Raw genomic sequence first — 24158 nt, 5'->3', positions numbered from 1 at the left:
AGTGCTTGTCTGCAGAGAGAACAGCTGTTTAGTGCCCCGATGGTTTGTCTTCTATGTCATGTGACACATGATGGGAATCTAAATTGTGCTTTTTGTTTTTCACAAAAGTAACTTATTTCAAGACAGACACTAAGAAGCTGGGAATGCCAGTGTTAAGGTGTCTGTACTACTTAATGAATAAACCCCAGTGTTGGGTTTTTTTAACTTACGGGATTGTTTTTAATTACACTATCATGTGGTTGTTTTTCTGTAGGATCCTTGCTGCAACTTTTGCAGAGTATTGTAGGGAGTAAATCACTGTTGTCTAGTGAAGGAGCTTGTCTGTCAGAACTCCTTAGCCGAAAATACAGTGAATAAAGCAGGTAATTGCAGAAAGAGAAATCTTGCACTATTTAAACTGTTAAATATTATTATGCAGTATTTTATACTGTTGCTGTCTGCACATTAGAATTTTGGGGTGATGCACAAACAAACTTTTCAGAATTGCTCACTATTTTATCTATTTACAGAGTGCCTGATTTGAGACTTTAGTTATTAATTTTCAGAAATGTTGAGCACTCATAGCTGTGGCAGCAATCCATCATGGTTTTTTGATCATTTAATACTTTCTATCGGAAAATTTAGGTCACAGTTTGTATATCCAAAATAATCAGATAGCATTTTCAATTGATCTTTGTGCCTCCATTCCTTCTCTGCAAAATGGTGAAAACACACCCTTGCTTAGAATCGCAGAATAGTTGAGGTTGGAAGGCATCTCTGAAGGCCATCTTGTCCAACCTCCTTTCTGAAGCAGTGCCACCTGTAGCTGGTCATCCGTGACAGTGTCTAGATGGCTTTTGAATATCTCCAACAACGGAGACTCTGTAACCTCCCTGGGTAACCTGTGCCAGTGCTGGGTCACCCTCACAGTGAAAAAAAAAAGTGCTTCCTGATCTTCAGAGGAAACCTTCTGTGCTTTAGTTTGTGCCCGTTGTCTCTGGTCCTGTGGCACTACTGAAATGAGCCTGGCTCTGTCCTTTTCACACCCTCCCTTCGGGTATTTCTATACCCCTCTGAGCCTTCTCACAGCTGAACAATCCCAGCTCTCAGCTTTTCTTGATAGGAGAGGTGCTCCAGTCCCTCAGTCATCTTCATGGACCTTTGCTGGACTTTCTCCAGTATGTGCATGTCTCTTGTACTGAGGAGCCCAGAACTGGGCCCAGCACTGGGCCCAGCACTCCAGGTGTGTCTCACCAGAGCTCAGTAGAAGGGAAGGATCACCTCCCTTGACCAGCTATCAGTACTTTCCTTAATGCAGCCCAGCCTTCTACACAGCAAGGGCACATTAGTGGCTTGTGTTCAATGTGATGTCCACCAGGACTTCAGCTTTTCTGCCAAGCTGCTTTCCAGCTTGTGTAATGGTGCCTGGAATTGTTTGTCCCCAGGTGCAGGACTTTGCGCTTCCCTTTGTTGAACTTTGTGAGGTTCCTGTCTGCCCCTTTCTCCAGCCTGTCAAGGTCCCTCTGGATGGCAGCACAGCCCTCTGGTGTATCAGCTACTCTTTCCAGGTTTGCATTATCAGGAAAATTCATGGTGGTACAGTCTGCCCCATCATCCAGATCATCAATGAAGACGTAAACCAGGACTGGACTTCCTATTAACCCCTGGGCATGCCACCAGTTACCAGCCTCCAACTTTGTTCCACTGATCACCACTCTGTGGGCCTGGCTGGTCAGCCAGTTTTCAATCCACCTCACTGCTCATCCAGCCCTTATGTCAACAGTTCATCTGTGAGTATCTTGTGGGAGTGCCAAAGGCCTTATTGAACTCAAGATAGACAACATCCACTGCTCTCCCCTCATCTACCAGGCCACTCATTTCATCATAGAAGTTTGTCACGTTGGTCAAGCATGACTTCCCATGGGTGAAGCCACGCTGACTGCAACTGATTACTTCCTTGTCCTTAATGTGCCTGGAAATGGTTTCCAGGATTAGTTGCTCCATCAGAGTTTTCTTTAGAGCCAGGTTTGAACACTCTTTTAGCAGGTTCCAGAACCATGCATGCAAAACTATGGAGTGGAAATTTAAGCGCCTCTCATCTTGTGTTTTGAAATAGGGAGAAGTTCTGTGGAAAAAATAGAATGTGAATATATGCTATGATGTCCCTGAAAGACTGAGCTACAGATCATTTTACTGTGGATGTTTTATCTCCTGGAAGTGGTTAATAGGTATCATTCAATTAGCCAAATTACACTGATATTTAAGGAGTAATTTGCAGCCTGCATGGTTTTTATGAGATCTAAAGTTCACTGTAACAAGGGTTTCTGTGTTTCTCCTCTGTGAATTCAATGTCAGCAGATCATAAAAGGATTAATTCTCTGACCATTTAAAGGTAAATGTAGTGTGTAACACCTTGCTAGCTGAATGACAGTAGGGACAGACATCTTTTAGAATTTGATTTTGTAGTGAGTAGGTTGTTTTTTTCATTATTACCTTTGCAATTTTTAAGTGGTGTTGACTTCTATAAATGCCTTAGTCTTACTTTTGCATAAAGTTCATTTAAATAAATTTTAAAAGGATTTCAGAAAAACTGGATAATATCAGGATATCCATCTCTTATTTCATCAGTCATTACCCACTGTAGTCTACATATTACTTCTGTGTATTGCATTTCTGTTTAAGCCTTTATTGTTATCATACCTGAGAAAGTTATTTTTTAATGGCCTAACATTTGCTGTTTAAAGATAGATTTGTTTTGAGCCAAGTAATTTAATGCCTCGATCTAAGGAAGAATGCGGTTCTATAAGTATTAGTTGGATTACTTATATGTCTTGAAAAGGTACATGCTTCAGTGTGGTCTTGAAGGGAAGCCTTTGTCATGTTCTTTTATGCTTTAGAAGTGTATCAAAAGAATTTTTATTTCAAATAGGTCGAATTAATAAAAATGAGACCTTTCTGCTTGTGTCCAGATAACTTTTCAAGACAAAGTCTTCTACAAAAAGAGGAGATCTGTGCTTTGAAAGAAACAATTGCACAACTTGATAAAGAGAAGGCAACTTTGCAAGACTCTGTGGAAGAAGGAAGAGAGAAGATTGCTACTTTTGAGGAAAGCTTGGCAATTAAAGTATGTTCTGACATGTAAATAGTCACAAAAGACAAATAGGGAAAGGATCTCTTGGGTCATCACACTTATATTTCATTTGCAACAGTGCTCAGTGCTGACCTAGTTCTGCTCCATTTTCAAGGCAACAATAAAACTCATGTTGACTTCAACAGCAGCAGGTTTGAGAAGTGTTGAGCGTCTCATGTTTGATGTTTTGTATGGTTTATACTTATCAAGAGAGGAGACTTCAAGTACTTTCCTGATGCGGAGAAGAGTAAATTAGCCAATAAAATATTTTTTTTGTAGTAAAATTTTGCCTAAATTCTTCCTTGGGGTCCACTGATGTTAGAGATGCAGGGTGCCAAAAATATTGCCTTTGTTGTCATTGAAGAAGCATCTGAAATATATTCTTTTCACCTTAAGGTACTAGTTTACCTATGAAAATGACATCAGTTTATTGCACAGTATGATTTCAAACTATATAATGAAGCTGCTTAGTTCTTAGTTCTGAACCATTGTTTTTCACTTCAGCTTAAGTCATCTGGATATTGATTTAGGATAAACTGAAGAAGGTACTTTTAAAATGTTGCGATTGTTACCTCAAGAAGTTGAACTCATTTTAACAAAATCTTAAAGAAAAGATGTTGCAGGACTGGCTATAATCATCTTGCCATAAGCACTGGCTTTGCATTTTAAAAACTGTAAACTGTAAAATGGTATCCAGTTTAGAGTCTCCAGTGGAACACATTTCCTTAGCCTATCTTTGCTTCATTTAATATCTGGATCCAAAGACAAGGGAGTCAAGTAATATACTTTGCACTACCTTCTTTTTGAATTGTAGTGATGGAATTCTTGTTTTATCAATTACAAACTACCAGACTCTGGTACTTTATTCATTGTAGAAAAGCTGCGATAACTTATCTAATAGATAGAAGACATCATTTAGTTTTGGGAATGTGAGCCAAATGCTACCTTTAGAACCACAAAGGATTACAAAGTTTAATTGAAGCTATTATATTCTGCAGAAGATAACAATATTTGTTCCTTTATTTGCCAAATTAGATTATCAGAATTTTCAGCTCTGAACAGTACATGATGAAATTTGGAAAATCACAATCTATTTTTCATTAAATAGTTAAATTAACCAGCTAGCTGAATAAAAGGAATTTTTTTTTTTTTTTCATTTATACTGAGGAATGGTGAGAGGTTTATTTTAATTTTCTAATTTTTTTAAGGAGAAAATAATTTCAGATTTGAAGATTCTGATTACTGAGTTGGAGCATTCTACAAAGTAAGGATAAGAAGATAATTATTCAGTTTTGATTATAACATTAACTAAAAAATTGAATCATAGGATATGCTAATGTATAATTTTTTAAAAAACTTTATTAAATATTGAAATATTACAGATTTGTTTCATGACTTGCAAACTTAACCACTAGAAAAGCTATAATTTGTCTTAGGTTGGGCGATATTTTCATACCTGAAGTATTTATTGTTTGCTGCGTAGAAAATCTGCTGAAGCACTCTGTATCTGTGAGAAAGATATCACCAGTTTGCATCAACAGCTACAAGAAACCAACAAAGAACTTGCACAGACTAACAAGAACAGAGAATCATTAGCTCAGGAGAATGACAGGTTACAAGAGCATCTTTCTAATATTAAGCAAGAAAATCAGGTATATTTGTACAGAGAACCCTTGAATAAAAAGGAAAATTGTGTATTTTTCAAGTAGTGCATAGAATTGTTGGGTCCTCATCTGAAGTAAATCTGCAAACTAGTTTTTAAGCTCATTTTTCAAACTCTGATTTCTTCCCTATTGCTGAGCTGGCTTTTATAAAAAGGACCAGCTATTCATATGTAATGCTTTGCATGTTTATCTTGAAGAAAAGCTAATTAATGTTTTTTCTTTTTTTCTGATCTTCTTGTAAAAACCCTGTAGCAGTTATAACTATTGCTTATATGGAAAAGTGCTATAAAGGAGGCAGTGAGTATTTCTTACATTGTACTGTGACTGGCCCAGAGCACTTAGAAGCTTATTAATTTGACTTGCTAATAATTTAACACAGTACACATTTTAATAAGGTTCAAAACTTTATTAATAGTATTGTATTTATTTACATTCCTTTAAAGTGGCTTTTGGATAAAAATGGTGGCAATATTTGGTTTTAATACAGGATTACATCCTCTACTGTGTTATTTATCTGTGTGCAGTTACTAATGAAAGTAGTTAAAATACTTAAAACTTAAGTCTTGTCTTATGCATACATGACGTTCATGCATCAATGTATTTTCTAAGCAGTTAGAAATTAAGCTTAATATCTGTAGTAGTTCACCACTTTGTAACGTTCGGATTTTCCTTTGTTTTGTTCCACTTCTTGCCACAATTTAGAATTCTGATACTTGCTCTTTCTTCTCTGTACTTATTCTACTGCTTAGGATATCTTTGTCTTTGAAAATACTTGCTGCTCGCCTTGCTTTCTTTTTCTCTAAAAGTGCTACCCAGTTTTGAAGGAGATTAACTTAACCTGATTTTAGCTATATAAAAGTTTTAAGTTATTAAAGCTCCTTTTTAAGTGAAGAAAAGCCCTTCAGAAGGAGATTCGTCCCATCTCAGTTTTTGAAGTGACTCATTTTACATGTCTCTCTCTTCATTATAAAGTATAGCTAACTAGTTCAGATCAGATGCCTAATCCTGTGCTGCAAAAATTAGGTGAGACAACTCTCATGCTAAATAACTGTTCCCTCACACACATTAATCTTTCTCTTTAGCACCCTCCTTGAGCATACTAGAAAAGTTGAGGTCCTAGTAGCTTTAACCACCAAAGGTAGGTAGTGAGTGTCACTAGAAACATGGATTGCTCAAAGAGATTATTCCAGGGAATCCCTGTTCTTTATCTTCTCTCAGAATCACGGTTGATACTGATGTCAGCTGGTGCAAGGCAGCCTCCTGTTGCTTCTGGCTACCTTGGAAAGCTTCATGGTTTCCTTTGCAATGCCTGGATGCTTGTAGAACCAGTTAGAAACAAAAGGTCTTAGCCTCACAGGATCAACTACTTTTTTATGGGCTTGCTTCTGTAATATGTAATGTTTCCTCTAGGTTCTTCCATTAATTTAGGTGATATCCAAAGTATTTTAAGCAGCATTCCTTTTTCTTCAGTTGGGTCTACTGAAAAAGTTCACAGACAGTGCTTTTGCCAAGAAAGGTTGGACCAGATGATCCGAGTGGTCCCTTCCAACCTGGTATTCTATGATTCTGTGATTGAACCTTTCTCAGCACTTCACAGCCTTTTCGCAATAGGAGTTCTCACAGTAATTTTGTAAGAAAGGAAGAGTTTCTGAACAGGGCAGTTCAAGACTTTTTCTTCACTTCTTCACTCTGTTCTGTTTCTCAAGCAATACTTGTCAGAACTGTGTGCATTCTCCTAATACTTGTGGCTTTATTTCTTCTGATTAGGAGATAACCACTTAATTAGTTAATTCTATTTTTATCTGTCTTCTGCTTTTTCAAATGTGAGCTTTTAAGAGACTGTGACATGCAAAAATGAGGGAACGGACTCTGAGCCCTGCTCCTTAAATGAGGCAGGCTATTTTGTTATGGCCACCTAACTGCTAAACAAAGTCTGCTAAAAGTCTTTTTCTTAACTGCTGTGTTCTTTTATTAACGCTTTTCTTCTTTTTTTAGATTTAGCATTATTTGTAAGTCAAAGAATGTAAATATTTTTGACATATGCAAAATTTCATTTATAGAAATATAGATGGTTTAGATTTTATATAGCCTTTAAGTAATTACTTAGCAAAGCCATAGGTGCTAAATACACACTAATTCTATTTTTTTTGGTAAAGGAACAAACAGTATGCTTTAACCTTATGGAACAAATATTTCTTCGTAGGTACTATATAAAAAACTAACAAAGTACCAGAATGAGCTTGATGATGTGAAGTTGAAAGCCCAGGATTCAAACACAGATATTGTCAGGCTGAAGGGTATACTGAAGTCTAAAGTGAGTATATGGATTAAACCTGTTTTTAAAAAAGCTGTTGTTTTAATAAAAGATTAAATTTCAACTATATTTCCATGGAAGAATTTGCCTTGTGGCTAAAACGTATTTGCATTCTACTAACATGTTTTTAATAGTTTGAACACATTTTCTTAACTGTTTTTGCGGTACACAAGTAAGGAAGTATATTACACTGTGTGTTTATTAAACTTAAGGATTCAGACAGTGAATAATACAGAGACTTGGGACTCTTTTGACTTTATTACCATATGGGATTAATAGTAAAAAAAAATATTTCTGCAATATATTGCTATACCTAATATTTGAAATGTTAATTTAGCCATTTTTAACAGATGTCTCTTGAGCATTAAAATGTGCCCATCTTGAAGAAAACACTGGTTCCTGAGAAGTCTCTCAATAGTTTGGCTAAAAGGCAAAGTTTTCAATGGAAAGAGAACATTCAATGCCATGTCATACGTATAAATGTATAGACATCCCTATTTTGTGAAGCTTACTGTAAATTATTAAACAAACAAGCTTTATGTCTTAGGAGAGAGAGAACTGTGAGCTTTTGGAGAACTATCACAAAGCCTGTGAACAAGGAGAAAGTTGGGAAGCAAAATGGCATCAAGCAGAAGCAGATTGTAGCTCTGTTAGAATGGCACTGATCAGTGTGGAGTCTGAGAACCACTGGTTGAAAGAGAAAATGGAGACCCTTGAAACAGAGATGGAGCAAGTAAGTTGAAATAGTTCTTTCCATAGTTCAACCTTGAAATAGTCTGGTAGTATTATAGAATCAAGAGACCCTCAGGATCATCGAGTCCAGGCATAACCTAACTCTAGCACTAAACCATGTCCCTAAGAACCTCATCTAAACACCTTTTAAACACCTCCAGGGATGGTGATTCCACCACTTCCCTGCACAGCCTGTTCCAATGACAGCCTGACAGGCAACCAGCCTGACAACCCTTTCCGTGAAGAATTTTTTCCTAATATCCAATCTAAACCTCCCCTGGCACAACTTGAGGCCATTTCCTCTTGTCCTATCACTTGCTACTTGGGAGAAGAGACCAAGCATGTAGCTGTTTAAAATTATGCTTAATGCCACTCCTCATATTTTAGAGATATTTGCTACAATGAACGGTATGGAGTTTGAGTTTGTTTAATAACATGACTAGAATTCCACTGGTCACATTTGGAAAAAAAGATTTTAAAATAATAGCATATTTCAAGGGAAAAAAGTTACAAAATGCTCTCATGTTTGGAATGACTGAAGTCATAATGTCACACGCAACTCCACAGCATACCTGAAACATACCTAGGGCTTTGTCACCTGTTACGTTCTTGTTTCTGCTTTTCTTGCTTCCAGCTTTACAACCTTTTTTCCACTGCTTTAGGTGTCCCAAAGACCTTCTTCCCACTTCAAAATCTGAGGAACTTAAAGGGAAATGCACAGCATGGCTTTGGAAATATGTTATGAACATATAAACTATCTTCTGGTTTTGGGTTGTTATTATATTTGTTGCAGATCATCTCTGCTTCCCAAATATCCCATAGGCTACTGAGGGCTACCTGTGCATGTCACATACTCAAGAGGAACTGGGCTGCCGCTGTTCAGAAAGTGGGAGAAAACTTAACAGTAGCAAAACAGCACACGAAGACCGTGTGGCAGATTTTGACATTCTTTTAATGTAATAAAACTGGTACATCATGCTAGTTTGTCCAGTGAGCCCCAAATGGGTAGAGACTTCGTCCTTCTGATTCCTTCCCACATGCCTGCTATTAAGTATAGGAATAAACAGGCCTCTTCATGAAAACTGTGTCAACAAATTGAATTAGAATTCCAGAGGTCATTATTAGGTTCATAGCAGTTACATGTAAGGTACCTATCTAAAACACAGAACTTTCTATTCAAAACTCTTAACATGCTTAGCAGTGCCCTGTGTTCATTGTGCTTTTTTTTAGGCAAGACAGAGCTAGAATTAATGTGATGTGTTCCCCCTACAATCATCTATTTTGGCATTATTCCTAAGAAGTTCTTCAAGGAAGTCACAGCGCTTCAGCTCTCTGTTTGCTTTTATCGACTCCCAGACTCATTCTGCCACCCACTGAAAATTAAGTAGTTAAAAGTGACCAGAAATACAAGTCAAGTGTCACTGGGCAAAGTACAGGCATTTTTCAAAAAGCAAAAAGCTAGGTTATATTGATTGAAAATATACAAAATTCTGAATGCCTTTACTCAGAACCACTGCTGCTGTGGACTTGACTTTAGTGTGACTTCTGTCATCTCTTAGTTGTGCCTGAGTTTACAGGTGACAGTAGTATAAATATGACTGACAGCGTCTCAGCATTCACCGATCGTCTACATGCAAGAATACATTTTATTGCTAAAATAAGAGGGTCAGATCTGAAAATGAAATGGGTCCTATAGCAGAATTTTGAACCTTATTAGCTCTGCAGAAGGAGCAGAATTCTAGGAATAGAGTTTAAAATGTCAGTAGCTGACTGCTGTCAGATGCAAGAACTCTTCTAGTTTTTATATATGGGAGTTATTTAAAAGAATAATTTTAAATTTTATTTCAGAATAAATGACTGCTGCCTCATAAAATTCACCACAATTACAGAGATATTTTTGTAGGATTTTGGAAGCAGTTTTAAATTTTCTTTGCAGTAGCATTTTGATTATCTGATATTGCTTTACTGTAGCATTTAACAACAGAAGCAGCATAGGAGTCTCAGATTTCTGCCTTAAGCAAGTCTCTTGTGGAAATGGAAGGAGCACTTCAAAACATACATGAGGAGAGAGTCCCTATACTTGCAGATCTCACATCTACACAAGAACTTTGCATTAAACTAGATGCAGTCAAAGAATGATTAAATCAGCAGTTAACTTACACAGTAGAGAAGGTAGACAGGGTATGTGCAACTTATTAGAAAAATAAGTTTATGTTAATGTTATACTTAAGGGATCTAAATATACTTTGGGATTTAGAATGATCAAAGAAATCCCTACTGATCAGTGTTTCAATATTCCGAATGTTTAATTTGACATTCCTCAGGGGCTTACTCCTCAGAGAGTGGATGCTGTACACTTGCAAGGTTTTACAATGAATACTCAAAAGTCAGGACTTAAAATTACTGGTCGTTTTCTTGAAACATGTCTTGGATTTTACATCTAGTCACTAACTAAGCAGAATAGCTGGAGTGGTGGTTTATTAGCAAAGAAACTTGACATGGACTTTAAAATGCTTGACTGTTTTAAGAATTATCAATATCTCTTTAACAATCTTTCCTTAATTTCCATGAAGATCAATTTCTGTTGACCTTGATTTTTACAAAATCCACAAAATTAACATTTGATAGGCAATTTTTTAAAACCTCAGCTTGAGTAAACTCTGAAAAATTGTTCATATATACTGAGATTATTCCATTTTTTTCAGTATGATTCTATCACTGTCCTGTCTGTCCTCTGCTCCAGTTGAGATAATTTCTTGTTCTTTACAGGCATCCAGCATTCTCTTTAACTTTTCCATGCACCATGGGTAAAGCTGCTGTTTGACAGTTGGTTATTTGTTCCAGCCAAATGTATGTGAGATGTCTTCTGTATGTTTGTGGAATTCTCTATGATGCCTTCAACAGGGAAGATTTCCAGCATATGACATTTGTCTGAAGCTTTTGTGAGATCTAATATGACTAAGCCTTCCTGGATCCTTCTGTGAGATTGTCAGTCAAGAGACTTGCTGGGATTCTGGAGAGCAGCAAAAGTTTCAGGAGAGAAAAGTATAGAAATGCAGTTGGCGAGCTGGAGAAAAGTCTGAAGTTGGGAATTTTTCACTAGTTTTTTCTTACCTTTCAAGCAGTATTCTTTCATCAGCCATGTATTCTATAACCTTCACATAGGGCTCTGATTTTACATAGCATTCCAGTGCAGAAATCTGCATTCCTAGATTGCAACATATGTATATTCAGAAGTGGAGGCTACATGTGATGCTGAATAATATTGTTCTTTCAGTGTTTCTAATACTGTTTATTTTCCTATAATTTATGCTGTCTACAGTTTTCAGTATAGGTTTGTTCTGAAATACAAAAGTAGAATATCAAAACTGTTTATAAGCAAGGGAACTAGATTTTTGATTGACAGTGGAAAATTATTTCTTTCAGACTGAAGAAACCTTTTGGTTTAGTTTGGTAAAACCAAATAATTTGAGTTTTGCTTTGGAAAGTGAAAAACGTATTTGTGGAGTGGTTGGTGGTGGTGGTGGTTTTTTCCGTGTTGGCCTGTGACCCGAGTTCTCTTAGTATCTCCCTGGTTTGAACACACAAATGGTTGTCCTCTGCAAATTCTGAGGAATATGCTGGAGAGGTAGGGTATTTTTAAGATGTCTCAGTTCACAGATGTACCGTGACCTTTGGGTGAGCATTATTGTGCTTAATGTAAACTAGGTTTGAGTAAAATACAGATAAAAGTGTTTGCAGTACCCAAAATGGACTCAGTTAGACAAACTAAAATGCATACGTGAAAATATGAAGGGAAAACAGCATCTATCTTATTTATGCTGAGATTAAAACAAGCAGATTTGTGTGTCTCTGTAGCTGACCCAATACAGATTTTCCTGACTCACCATCTCTGGGATTTTTTTTTCATTTTGTGTAGTTCTGTCTCAGGTACGTCCATTGTTCTCTTTTCAGTGGAACATATTAGGTTTTATGGGTACTCTTCTTTTTTAGGTTCCCCCAATATATATAGGCTCTTAATCTCTTGGTTTGGATTTTATTCATTTCCCTTTTCCCCCTGGATTTATTCTTGATGCTCCTTTAAGTAAAATAAGTGTAATTTCACACTGCTGGAGGTGCAGATATTGGTTTGTTATACCAGGTGTCATTTCCTGCATGCAAACGATTTAGCAGTAGTTTCTTGCCTTAACAAAATGTAGAACTTCCCTCCTCTTCTTTAATGATTCTGTTTACAGTCTGTATCCATTGATCCGTATATTTCAAAGCATTTTGTTATTTCTATCAAGTACATTTATATTCTGATATATACATTGGGTGAATTTATAAATCTGACACAGGATTTTGACTTAGGGCAAATATAACACTAATCATCCATTTTAGAGTGAGACAGAATTTTGGTCATTAATCCCAGACTCTTTTTTAAAAAAGAGGTTGCCATAATAGATAGATAAAACTTTAAAATCTTTGTTTAGCTGCAGAGCAAGTGTGAGTCATCCCATTCTGAAACAGAGCTGCTGAGAAAACAACTGGGGAATGAAAGAGCAACTTTGAAACACCTGGAGTCTTTGCTTGTGTCCAATCGTGAGAAAGAATTTCAGTCACAAAGAGCAAAGCAAGAAAAAGACTCTGAAATTCAGTTTCTCAAGGAACAGCTTTCTTTAGCAGAAGATAAACTGTGAGTAAATGACCAGGAAAATATTGCAGGTTTTTTCATTCTTCCCAAGTGTACATACATACAGATGGTTTTATATCTAGCTGCATTTTCAAATGGCTGAGGTACCTTGGTTACTTTAATAGCAGAAGATACTAAAAACTTGCTTCTGATTCCTCAGCTATACCTTAATAGACTTTTCTGTGTAGTGTTATATTTTACTCCAAAAAACGTTCTTAATCTCAGTTGCATGGTATAGCTGCCCTTTTAATTTTGGATAATTGTATTTCGTTGCTATCTAAATAAAGTGTATGGACTTTACAGTGCTGTGCAGAGTCAAGATTTTACTCAGCTCAGAAATAGAGCAGCTCAGCTAGAGTCGGAACTGGCTATCACCAAAAGACAGCTGGAGACCGAGCGCTTTGAAAGGCAAGTATATGTTTTTGTATTGTGCTTCCTGCATCTAGTTGGTGTGAAATGCAAAACAGTACTAAGGCTTAGACTCATTAGTAGGATAAACAGCAAAGTTTTGCTTTGCTCCACTGTACATGCCCTGTGTGTTCAAGGGCTATTCATGTCACTGAATTCAGTCCGTGTAGCTGTTAGACATGCTGTCTAAATTAGCTATCCAGGTTCCCTTTATACCCCGTGGAACAAGACAGTGAGATGAACTGCCCTCTGGAATTGCCTGTTTTAGGATGAGATGGATCACCTTCCTGAAGATGCTCGTCCATCTTTGCTTATTTATGGGGATACCTGTCTTGATGTATAGTGAGAGTCCAGGTGACTAGTTGGCTAGACAAGTGATCTATAGACTGCTAAGTTCTGTGATGTGAAAGACCACCTTTTGGCTACCCCGGTACTAGTGAACTAAAGCAGGTCAGAGCATTGACTTGAGGGGTGCACACACCTGTGTACTTGTCTGTACAGTTTAAATGTCAGTACACACTCTGGAATTATTTTAGCCCATACCAACCTGCCTTCTCCCAGGTACTGCTTGGGGCACAGAAGGTGCTAGGGATGGCTCCCAAATGTCAGTGTGGCCAGAGTAATTTTTTTTTTTTTGTGTGTGTGTGTGGGAAGAGAGTTTAACAATATGTACAAACTGTTTCATATGATTTGGCCGCAGTACCAGAGAGCGGCCCCTGGCCTGCTTCCTGAGTTACTTTACGTAGTCTCAGTGTTTTGGATGTTTTTTTAATCTGTGAAACAATGGTACTTCTCTATTTTGTGGATGTACTAAGGATAAAACATTACTGTGCTGGGCATTATTTTGGGTATGTAAAAGAGATGGCTAAAAGAAGCAGAGTGATGCAACCATAGCACAGGTTTGAGAATCAGATGTCTTGTTTAATTGTAGCAAATTACTTTGTTGATACTCTGTGCTCTCATAGGTTTTGGAGGGGGCATCTTTATACCTGGTGTTAGGTCTTTTAAAGATGGATTTCTTAAATGTCTCAGTGTTTGTTACAATTTCAAATTCGATTATCCTTTACTCTTAAGTCATGGCAAAAACTGCTAAACTTTTGTGTTTGTTCAAAAGGTGCCATCATTTGTGCTTCTTCTGCTGCACAGAAAGAGCTAGACTGCGTGCTAATATGGGATTACCTTTATTTTAAAAGAAACTGTCTTCTTTAGACTGTTGTTTCTCTGCTCCCACTGTGTGAGTGCATCCATTTCATGGTCTATGTGTGCTCCCTGGTAGGGACTGCAAGTGTTCTTGAAGTGTTCATTGGCAGAAGGTTGAATCAGCCTCCATACTTAATCTCTTCTCCTAGTTAAGGATAATTTGTTACTCGTGTGGTTGTTTATAGTTGCAACAATATCAACACTTAGTTTACAGTTGGTTAGCAAAACAAATATTTGAGTGAACCTATGCTGAGGCAAAGATTGCCAGTTTTCATTCTTGAGGAGAATTTCTCTTTTGCTTCAAGAGAATTACAAACATAATTATCTAAATTGTTTTGCAAAGCAGCATGCAGTCTGTAAGTCAGTTGCAAAAACAGTATCCAGAAATATTAGATAGCAAAGACTGAAATGTTCTCATAAAAATCTGAGGCTGATATTGGATTTAGCTGTCTGAAAGGCTAGACGTTTTTGTTTTGTTTTGTTTTGTTTTTTTGGCATTTAATAAAATCAAAACAGTGTCCCTTCAATGTCCCACACAGGTTACAAGAATTTACTTTTCTGTTTTTCCTCAGAAATTCATGCTTTACAAGAGCAGACATCTCTCTGTCTTGCTTGCAGGGAAAGGGATTCAAACTCCAAGTTGGCTTCTTACAGCCAATCTATTTTTCAGTACTGGCAAGTGAAAACAAGAAAATTGGCCAGAGAAGAAAAATACTATAATTAAACTCAGTGTCGTGATAGTATATAATGGAAGTAGCAGATGTCAATATTGGCTGTTTTTTCTTGTTGTCAGTTTAAACAAGTGGGTAGATTATATCCTTGTAACACTGACTTAGCTAGTTGTATTGATTTACTGCCTTGGTGCAGAATGAAATAATGCCTGAAATTAGGAGGTGAAGTGCTAACACTGTCAGGCCTTTACTAAGCACCAACATACCAGGAGGCTTAATCCATCTGTCCGGGTTTTTCTTTACCAGTCAGGAAAAGCACCTCCCCATGTCCCCTGTCCTCCTGACAGCAAAAGCAGTTTGGACTCCTGTGGAACAACAGGTTTCATTTACTGCCCTGTTGTGGCTCTGGTGACCAAGCACAGGAACTGACTGTCAGATACCCCTGGACAACCCCAAGCCCATGACTTGCATATCTTTTTATCCCTTTTTGTTTCTTGACCCTCCTTTTTGCTGCCCTTGTACCTCTCTCTGCCCAAGTCTCCTCCCAGATAAAAAACTTGCCCATGGTTGCTTTTCCCCACTGATCACAGTTTTGCTACATTTGTACCCAAACTTAGTATTGTACAGCAGGATATTACCTGTGAGAGCTGCAAGCATCTGTACTCTGACTTCCTATCATTGTCAGCACCATCTTGACCATTAAAGCCAGTACAGCATAGAATCGTAGAGTCAGAGTAGTTTGGGTTGGAAGGGAACTTCAAAGGTCATCTAGTCCAAGCCCCTGCAGTAAGCAGGGACATCTTCAACTAGATCAGGTTGCTCAGAGCCCTGTCCAGCCTGGCCTGGAATGTCTCCAGGAATGGGGCATCGACCACCTCTCTGGGCAACCTGGGCCAGTGTTTCACCACCCTCATTGTAAAAAATTTCTTCCTCATGTCTGACCTGAATCTCCCCTTCTTTAGTTTAAAACCATTACCCCTTGTCCTATTGTAACAGGCCCTGCTAAAACGTCTGTTCCCAGCATGTGCGTAGTAAAGCCCTTAAAAGCAATAATGCTAGTAAGACTGGCAGTCAATGTAGACAAGTCTGGTTCCATAGTCTTTATAGAGCATCTGGTGCCTCCCCAGGCACAAGGCTGTGGGATGTTGGTAGCTGGGTGGAAGACTGTTCCTGTCTCACAGAGCTCCTGCTGCTAGAGTGAGCCCTTTTCTTGCCTGTAGATTCAGCTCCATGAGCTGGTGCTGGATCTGATCCCTCTCCTGCAAGTTTGGGTGATCTGCTCCAGGGGGCCACTCCATAGGGAAGTCTGTGGTAATGGCAAAGCCACACTGGGGTCAGTTTCGGTTCAATACCATACGGGCAGTCCTGGTTATACCCTTATTTGCAAGGTTTTGGACAACATGGAGTCCCTTTTTCCAGCCTGGGTCAATGCTATCCTCCCAATATACCCATTCATTTATAATGAACCCTAGTCCAGGTTTTACTGGGGTTCTACACTGAAACCCAGGGGTTGTTGTAGCCACTCTTCCTAGTAGTTTCCCAATCCAACCCAGACTAGATTCTCCATATGTAAACAATTGGCAGCCTGAAACCAGGATCCCAGATGAGTACGTACCTCCAAAATATTCCAGTGTATTATCCAATTCCATGTATTCCTCCCTGTACACCCAGATGCAGGAGTCACAGATTGATCTGGTATCCAGCCCCCACCTCCAGCAGTCAAAATGACTAGACTATCATTTTTTTTACAACCTTCCTACTGGGGTGTCCAGCATCTCTTGAATATCCACCAGCTCCAGAGCACTTTAGGTAGACTCTAGCAGCACAAGAATACTGCAAGCAACACTGTTCTTACGTTAATATCATTGCTGATTTTAGTGATTGTCCTTATGAATAACCTTAAAATTAGGCTCTTGCTGGAGATTTTCATAATTTATAGAGCTTAACCAGCAGCAACCATGACTAGCTTCTGTCTTTTACGGAAAAGAGAGACAATGAATATGTAGAACTAAACTTGAGTAAGGGAGTAATACAGAGAGAGTCATAAATCTCTTTCAGAGAGTATATGATGAACACATCTCCTTCTAAAGTGAAATAAAATTTAAAAGCTGACAATCTCAAATAGAAAAAAAGTTATGACTGTGAGATAATGTTGATGATTTTTGAAAAGTTATTTGTCTCACTGTAAAATAATGTTTATTTAGGGAACGTGCCATACAGGAGCTTCGACGCCAGAATCATGCAGTCTCGTATCAGTTAGGCTCTTCGTACCAGTTAGGCTCTACATTAAGAACATCATCACCTGATCATTCCCATTATCGACCTCCTGATTGGTCTCTGGACTCGTCCCAGGAAGGGTAAGCGCTTCAACAACACTTAAGTTCCAAACACTGAAGAGGGGTAATAAAAAATAATGAACTCTGATATTTCTTGTTGAAATATTTACTGAATTCTATGGAATTACATTGCTCCAAGAAAAGTTACAAAAAGATTCAGGACAACAATCTTTTGATGATACTCCTTTTATTTTGTTTTATTGAGCTGCAGCAAAACTATGTGGTTAAGAGCAACTACTTGCACCAGGATGCTATAGTCATAAATTCTTAAAACAGTAATAGAAATAATGCTACAGAAAATCTCTACCTGACTTGCCACCATTTTGTGCAGGTGTAGATGTAAACATTTTCATCTTTTCTACATAAAATCTCTTAACTACCCAGCCTTTCTTCTTCTAGTATTTTTCAGAATAGCTTTTACTCTTTATATGTGCATTTTTTTACAAGATACAAATGCATTCTGCAAGTCTTCAAATACTTGTAACTCTGAGGAGGGACGAGCCCAGCTTTCCTTTTAACCATCAGTGAAATGGAGCCTCCAAAATACACAGCTGCTCTCCTGTCAGTTCAGTGTCAGCTCAGGTTCATATTTGGTAGCTGTATGCTTGTTGCATCACACTTTTTTGGTAGATTGATGGCAGCATGCATTAAAAAATATTGCCAGTTGAGGAGAAAAAGTTTCAATTCATGCAGGAAATAATTTCTGCTTTTGAAATGGTTATGTACTTCCAAGATGAATTTTGTTAATACTTTGTTAACTGAGATTATTACCTTTGACAGTTGATTAATCTTTGTTATCAAAGGCTCCTATAAATACACAGGTCCTAAGAATACGAGACAAGTTTCCTCGGGTTAGTGAGCTGGTTCTGGTACCCTTAGTAGGAAAACATAGCTGTGCAAGACTGATTTGGTAGCTATTGCCTGTCCTTGATAGCAAGTACAGGGAGTCTTCATTCCTCCCATAGAACCGCATCTACTCCTCCTTAGTCTGAGAACAGAGTAGTTCTTAACATTTTTTCAAATAAGCATTGTATCATTTTGCATGGTTTAATTTACTTTTAATTACCATAATGCATTCTTCTATTTTTGATACCGTATAAAAGGTGGTATCAATCCATGTAGTCACTGCACTGATACTAATGATCATGGTGCTTTTTCTAGTTACATCACTCCCTTCTCAAGGCTATAGAATTCGTTTCTAATTAGTAAATGTCTGACTAAATACCAAATCAAGACTAATTTTCTACAAACTAAATTATGAATTCAACTCTGTTCTTGTTTGCCTTTTTGTTTGTTTGTTTTTGTTTTGTCATGGCTGGCCTTATGTGGCATAATCTGCATTCATGCATTACTAGGGAACAACGAGTTCAAGTAAGGACTAAAAATGAAATGTGTGAGCCAGATATAAATACTTTGCTTAAAATTATCAGCTGGTTTAAGCTAAATCTTTCTCAATTAAATCAATGTAGCTTTTGTGTGCAAGTGAACTCAGGTTTTTTTCTGCTTAATTATTTTCCGTTTTTGACTGCTCAAGATACTAATATAATTCGTAACTTTTTTCCTCATCCAGCTCTTTGTTATACTTTTTTGGCTACGTGGTAAGAACTAGGGTTGCTTCAGACTGACTTACTGAGTTATTTATTTATACTACATGGTTTGGAATTGTTTTCATTAAAAAGCTTGTGCAATAAAAACTGAACCTTTGGCAGTCTGTGCTATGTTTTAAAAGTTTAACTGGAAAGAATTTATAAGGTTTATGTAGTGCAGTGATACAGTGATGAACATCATAGCCTGTTTGATAAGGCTCTCCTGAGACAAAGCAGAGATCTGAATCTGGGTCTGTCTGCTTTGTATAAGTGATTTGTGTTTGATTTACCTATGTCTGGGTGAGTGCTGCAAGGTCCAGAATACTAAAGTTCTTGATAAATTTTATATCAAGAACTCTGAGTCTGTATCGAGAAAAAGACAGACTAGTAGAAATGTCTGAAATATTTATGAATGATTAAATCATTTCCCTCCCAGCTAACTCTAGAAAGATTCAGAAAAATTAACTGAGACCAGAACGAAAGAAAAAACAATGTAAAATATGGCCTGAGTGTAAAAGCAAGAATATTAATGCACATATTTGAGCGTAATCATCAGCAGAATCACAGAATTCAGACTTAAAAAATAGATATATGGGGAACTGATGAAACACGATCTATTTGTATGTTCCTGATGGATTTCAAGCAGAATACCACCAGAAATACTCCTCCAGGAGGTGACATTTCGTTTTTGCATTGCTTGAAGACAGGTTACAAAGGATTGAAAAATATACTGTAGAAGCAACAACTCTTTGTTAGAGAGGCTTCTGGCACAGCTGATGTCCGACTCTGCAGTATGTGAAGCGTTAATGAGAGAGCAGTGCTGGAATCACCATGAACAGTCTTCCTGCTCCCCGGTATCTTGGTGCTATTTTAGCTGACAGACTGTGGTGGGAGATGAGGCGGACAGCCACCTTATTTTATTGAGAACGTGATATCAGAAGTAAATTAGACAGTAACTTTTTCTTATTCTTCCATCTTTCTCTCCATCTTTATTGCACCAGACTCCTTGTTTCAACACAGTGAAAAGGGTGTGCCTTGTACTTTGCCTTGCAGACTTAGTGGGAAGGAGCTTTTCTGTCTGATTTTTTTAAGTGATAGGAGTCCAAAGCTTGCCTTTCATTTCAAGGAGCATTAGAACACTTTTGAACAATAAAATCTAATCCTTCAAATGATCTGGATTGACTGGTGAAGAAACTAGGAAGCCGGCTCAAAGTGCTTTAAGAATCAAAACCTTAAAGTCTTGCACATGGAAACATCAGAATGTACTTCTGTTCACTGAACATGAAACAAATTAGATTTATTTTTCTTTCTAGGAATTTCAAGGACAATGGGCTGTGAAGACTCCGCACAACATCTGGAGAGTTAAAGTTTAATGCTTATTTAATTATCATTTTTCCCTGCTGAATGCTAGATTTCATTAAATCTATTTCACAAATGCTTGCACAGCTTTTTCTCACTCTTAATGTTGTTCAGTGGGAAGAAATCAGTTTAGATCACTTCTTCTCTCACCCCTCTCCCAGCTCTTGTATTATTGTGTGAGATGGCCCATCTCAGTAAACAGGAAAAAAGCCAAAAGAATCAAATGCAAGTTCCATCAACTTTACTGACAGTGTGCTTTTATTTTAAAAGTGTGCATAATTTTAAAAGTTTTTTTATATAATTGAAAAAAAGGAAAGAAAAACGTGAAACTTTATTGGGGGAAAAGTATCTATATTCGATGTATTTTTGCTGAACTACGTGAATATTATACTTGAGAGAATGCTATGCCATCTCAAGACAGGAAGAGTTTGGGGTTTTTTCACTCCCTTCAAACCTGACTGACTTATTAATTTGGATAAATAAGACAGTAATGCCAGCAGATACCAGTGTTTTGTCATCCATCTATGAAGATGTGTATTTTTATGTGTTTCCATACATACTGGAGGTGTGTTCAACTTCTAAGAATTTTATTAAAACTGCACGAGGTTTCTACTTAACAGTTCTTTAATATGAGAGAGTAGTGTGAGTAGATAGGTATTGGCACTTAAACTTGCTCAGAAATTCTGCACCTTATGTCACAGAATCACAGAATGTTAGGGATTGGAAGGGACCTTGAAAGATCAGCTAGTCCAATCCCCCTGCTGGAGCAGGAACACCTAGATGAGGTTACACAGGAAGGTGTCCAGGAGGGTTTTGAATGTCTCCAGAGAAGGAGACTCCACAACCTCCTTGGGCAGCCTGTTCCAGTGCTCTGTCACCCTCACTGAGAAGAAGTTTCTTAAGTGGAACCTCCTGTGTTCCAGTTTGTACCCACTGCCCCTTCTCCTATCATTAGTTGTCACCGAGAACAGCCTGGCTCCATCCTCCTGACACTCACCCTTTACATATTTATAAACATTAAAGAGGTCACCCCTCAGTCTCCTCTTCTCCAAGCTAAAGAGCCCCAGCTCCCTCAGCCTTTCCTCATAAGGGAGATGCTCCACTCCCTTCATCATCTTTGTTGCCCTGCACTGGACTCTCTCCAGCAGTTCTCTGTCCTTCCTGAACTGAGGGGCCCAGAGCTGGACACAATATTCCAGATGCGGTTTCACCAGGGCAGAGTAGAGGGGCAGGAGAACCTCTCTTGACCTACTAACCACCCCCCTTCTAATACACCCCAGGATGCCATTGGCCTTCCTGGCCACAAGGGCGCAATGCTGGCTCATGGTCATCCTGCTGTCCACCAGGACTTTCCCCTACACTGCTCTCCAACAGGTTGTTCCTCAACTTATACTGGAACCTGGGGTTGTTCCTGCCCAGATGCAAGACTCTACACTTGCCCTTGTTATATTTCATTAAATTTTTCCCCGCCCAGCTCTCCAGCCTGTCCAGGTCTCGCTGGATGGCAGCACGGCCTTCTGGCATGTCAGCCATCCTCCCAGTTTGGTTTCAGCAGCAAACTTGCTGACAGTGCACTCTGTTCCCTCATCCAAGTCTCTGATGAATATATTGAATAGTACTGGTCCCAGTACTGACCCTTGAGGCACTCCACTACATACAGGCCTCCAACTAGACTCTGCCCCATTGACCATGACTCTCTGGCCTCTTTCCTTCAGCCAGTTCCCAGACCACCTCACTAGCCGATCATCCAGACCACACTTCCTCAGTTTAGCAGCAAGGATGCTGTGGGGGACTGTGTCAAATGCTTTAGTGAAGTCAAGAGAGACCACATCCACTGCTTTGCCATCATCTATCCACCTGGTTATGTCCTCTTAAAAGGCTATGAGGTTGGTCAAGCACGACTTCCCCTTGGTGAAGCCATGTTGACTGCCCCTAATGACCCTTTTATCCTTGATATGCCTTGAGATGGCGCCAAGGATAAGTTGTTCCATCACCTTTCCAGGGATGGAGGTGAGGCTGACCCATCTATAGTTATCCAGGTCCTCCTTCTTGCCCTTTTTGAAGACTGGAGTGACATTTGCTTTCCTCCAGTCCTCAGGCACCTCTCCTGTTTCCCAGGACTTGGCAAAGATGATGGAGAGTGGCCTAGCAATGACCTCAGCCAGCTCCCTCAGCACCCACGGGTGTATCCCATTGGGACTCATGGATTTATGGATATCCAGATTGCTTAACTGGTCCTTAACCCAGTCCTCATCAACCAAGGCAAACTCCTCCATGCCCTGCCTTCCTCTGGGGCCTCAGGGGTACGGGGCTCCTCAGGACAGCCTCCGGCAGAGTAGACAGAGACAAAGAAGGCACTCAGTAACTCTGCCTTCTCTGTATCTTCTGTCACCAGGGCACCCACCTCATTCATCAGTGGGTCTATATTGCCTCTGGTGTTAGTTTTATCTGCCATGTATTTGAAGAAACTCTTTCTGTTGTCCTTGACCCCTCTCGCCAGGTTTAGTTCTAAGGAGGCCTTAGCTTTCCTAGTTGACTCCCTACATCCTCTGACAACAGCCTTATATTCTTCCCAGGTGGCCAGCCCCTCCTTCCATGATCTAAACTCTCCTCTTCCACTTGAGCTTGCCCAGCAGTTCCCTGTTTAACCAAGCAGGTCTCCTGGCTCCCTTCCTTGACTTCCTACGTGTCGGGATGCTCTGATCTTGAGCTTGGAAGAAGCAGTCCCTGAATGCTAACCAACTATCTTGGGCCCCTTTACCTTCAAGCAGCCTTTCCCACGGAATTTTCCCTAGCAATTGCTTGAAATAGCCAAAGTTGGCCCTACTGAAGTCCAGGGTTGCGATTCTGCTTGGTATTCTGCTCCCGCCACAGGAGATCCTGAACTCCACCATCTCATGGTCGCTGCAGCCAAGGCAGCCCCCCACCTTTACCGTTTCAACCAGACCCTCCTTGTTAGTGAGGACGAGATCCAGCAGCGCACCTCTCCTAGTCAGCTCCTCCACCATTTGCATCAGAAAGTTGTCATCAATGCACTGGAGGAACCTCCTGGACTGTGGATGGCTGGCTGAGTTCCAGCAAACATCAGGGTAGTTAAAATCCCCCACGACAACTAGGGCCTGTAATCCTTAATGTAAAACAAAGTCTCTTCGAACTACTCCTGGAATGCAAACAGATACCTCTATTTTCAAAAAAATGAAATGAAAGGATGGATGAAAGAATCATGTAAACGGAGGCAGGCGTTGGGCAGTCTGTAAACCCTGCAGTACCCAACCAATGGGGAACAGGGGAGGGAATTTGCGGCTGCGACTAGGGTAATGTAAGCAGGGGATTTTTGCCCTTTTCCGTGTGCTGATCGTTAGGTAGGACACCCGGTTTTGCAAAATCTTTAATAAAATATACTTTACTGAGAGATCCTACCTGAGCCTATTATATTGGTGAAGTAATTGTTTCCTACACGTGTGTGTTTTGGCGGGGGGGCAGGTGGGGTTGTAGCGGGGCTGGAGGTGGTGTGCAGAGGGGGAGGACTGGGGGAATAAGGGGGGCGAGAGGCTGTTTGTGTGTGGGAGGAGCATTTGGGGCTGCGAGGCGGGCGGTGTCACCGTGGCGTGGCGGTGGGAGCCCCCCGGGCCGGGCGGGCGCGCAGGGCGGTGCGAGGCCCGTAGGGGGCGCCGCGCCTTCTCCGGCCGTGGGATCTCGCTGGATGAGCGGCCGGTTCGCCGGCCCCGAGGTCTGGAGGATGCCCGGTTCGATCCCCGGTGTTCCCACCGCCCGCCCGCCGGCCCCGCGCACCTCCCTCGCCTCAGCCCCACCTGGCCCGGCACCGCACGCCCAAAGCCCTTCGCCTCTCCTCCTTGCCGCTCAGGAGCCTGCGCTGCCCACCGCTTGGCCCTCTTGCTCTTGCCTCCGCGGCCCCCGGCAGACACACAGCCAGGGACGCCCAGGCAGAACCGAACCGCACAGGGGAGCCCGCCTGCTGCCCGCCCGCCCACCCCAAATCATGCATGCGCTAGGAAAGGCTGACCTGGAGCTGGAAGGCAGCGGCAAGGAAGAGCAGGGCCCTGGGCGCATGCGGAATCCCGCAGCATCTTCACTCCGGGAGCTGCC

At 39.9% G+C, this 24158-nt stretch overlaps 1 protein-coding gene across 1 annotated transcript in view; it reads left to right on the top strand.

The window, feature by feature from the left end:
- TSGA10 (testis specific 10) overlaps nucleotides 1-20088 on the top strand; it is a 33565-nt gene extending 13477 nt beyond the window's left edge. The window contains 9 exon segments of the mRNA XM_065652103.1: nucleotides 2949-3103; nucleotides 4318-4373; nucleotides 4593-4761; nucleotides 6977-7087; nucleotides 7635-7820; nucleotides 12292-12494; nucleotides 12795-12899; nucleotides 16975-17127; nucleotides 20006-20088. Of these exon segments, the coding sequence (XP_065508175.1) occupies nucleotides 2949-3103; nucleotides 4318-4373; nucleotides 4593-4761; nucleotides 6977-7087; nucleotides 7635-7820; nucleotides 12292-12494; nucleotides 12795-12899; nucleotides 16975-17127; nucleotides 20006-20030 (1163 nt within the window). The 3' untranslated portion in view covers nucleotides 20031-20088.
- The last annotated feature ends 4070 nt before the right edge of the window (nucleotides 20089-24158 follow it).

Source organism: Caloenas nicobarica, chromosome 1, assembly GCF_036013445.1.
Source record: "Caloenas nicobarica isolate bCalNic1 chromosome 1, bCalNic1.hap1, whole genome shotgun sequence".
Taxonomy (NCBI): domain Eukaryota; kingdom Metazoa; phylum Chordata; class Aves; order Columbiformes; family Columbidae; genus Caloenas; species Caloenas nicobarica.
Note: the sequence above shows the minus strand (reverse complement) of the source record. Positions and strands in the feature narration are given on the sequence as shown.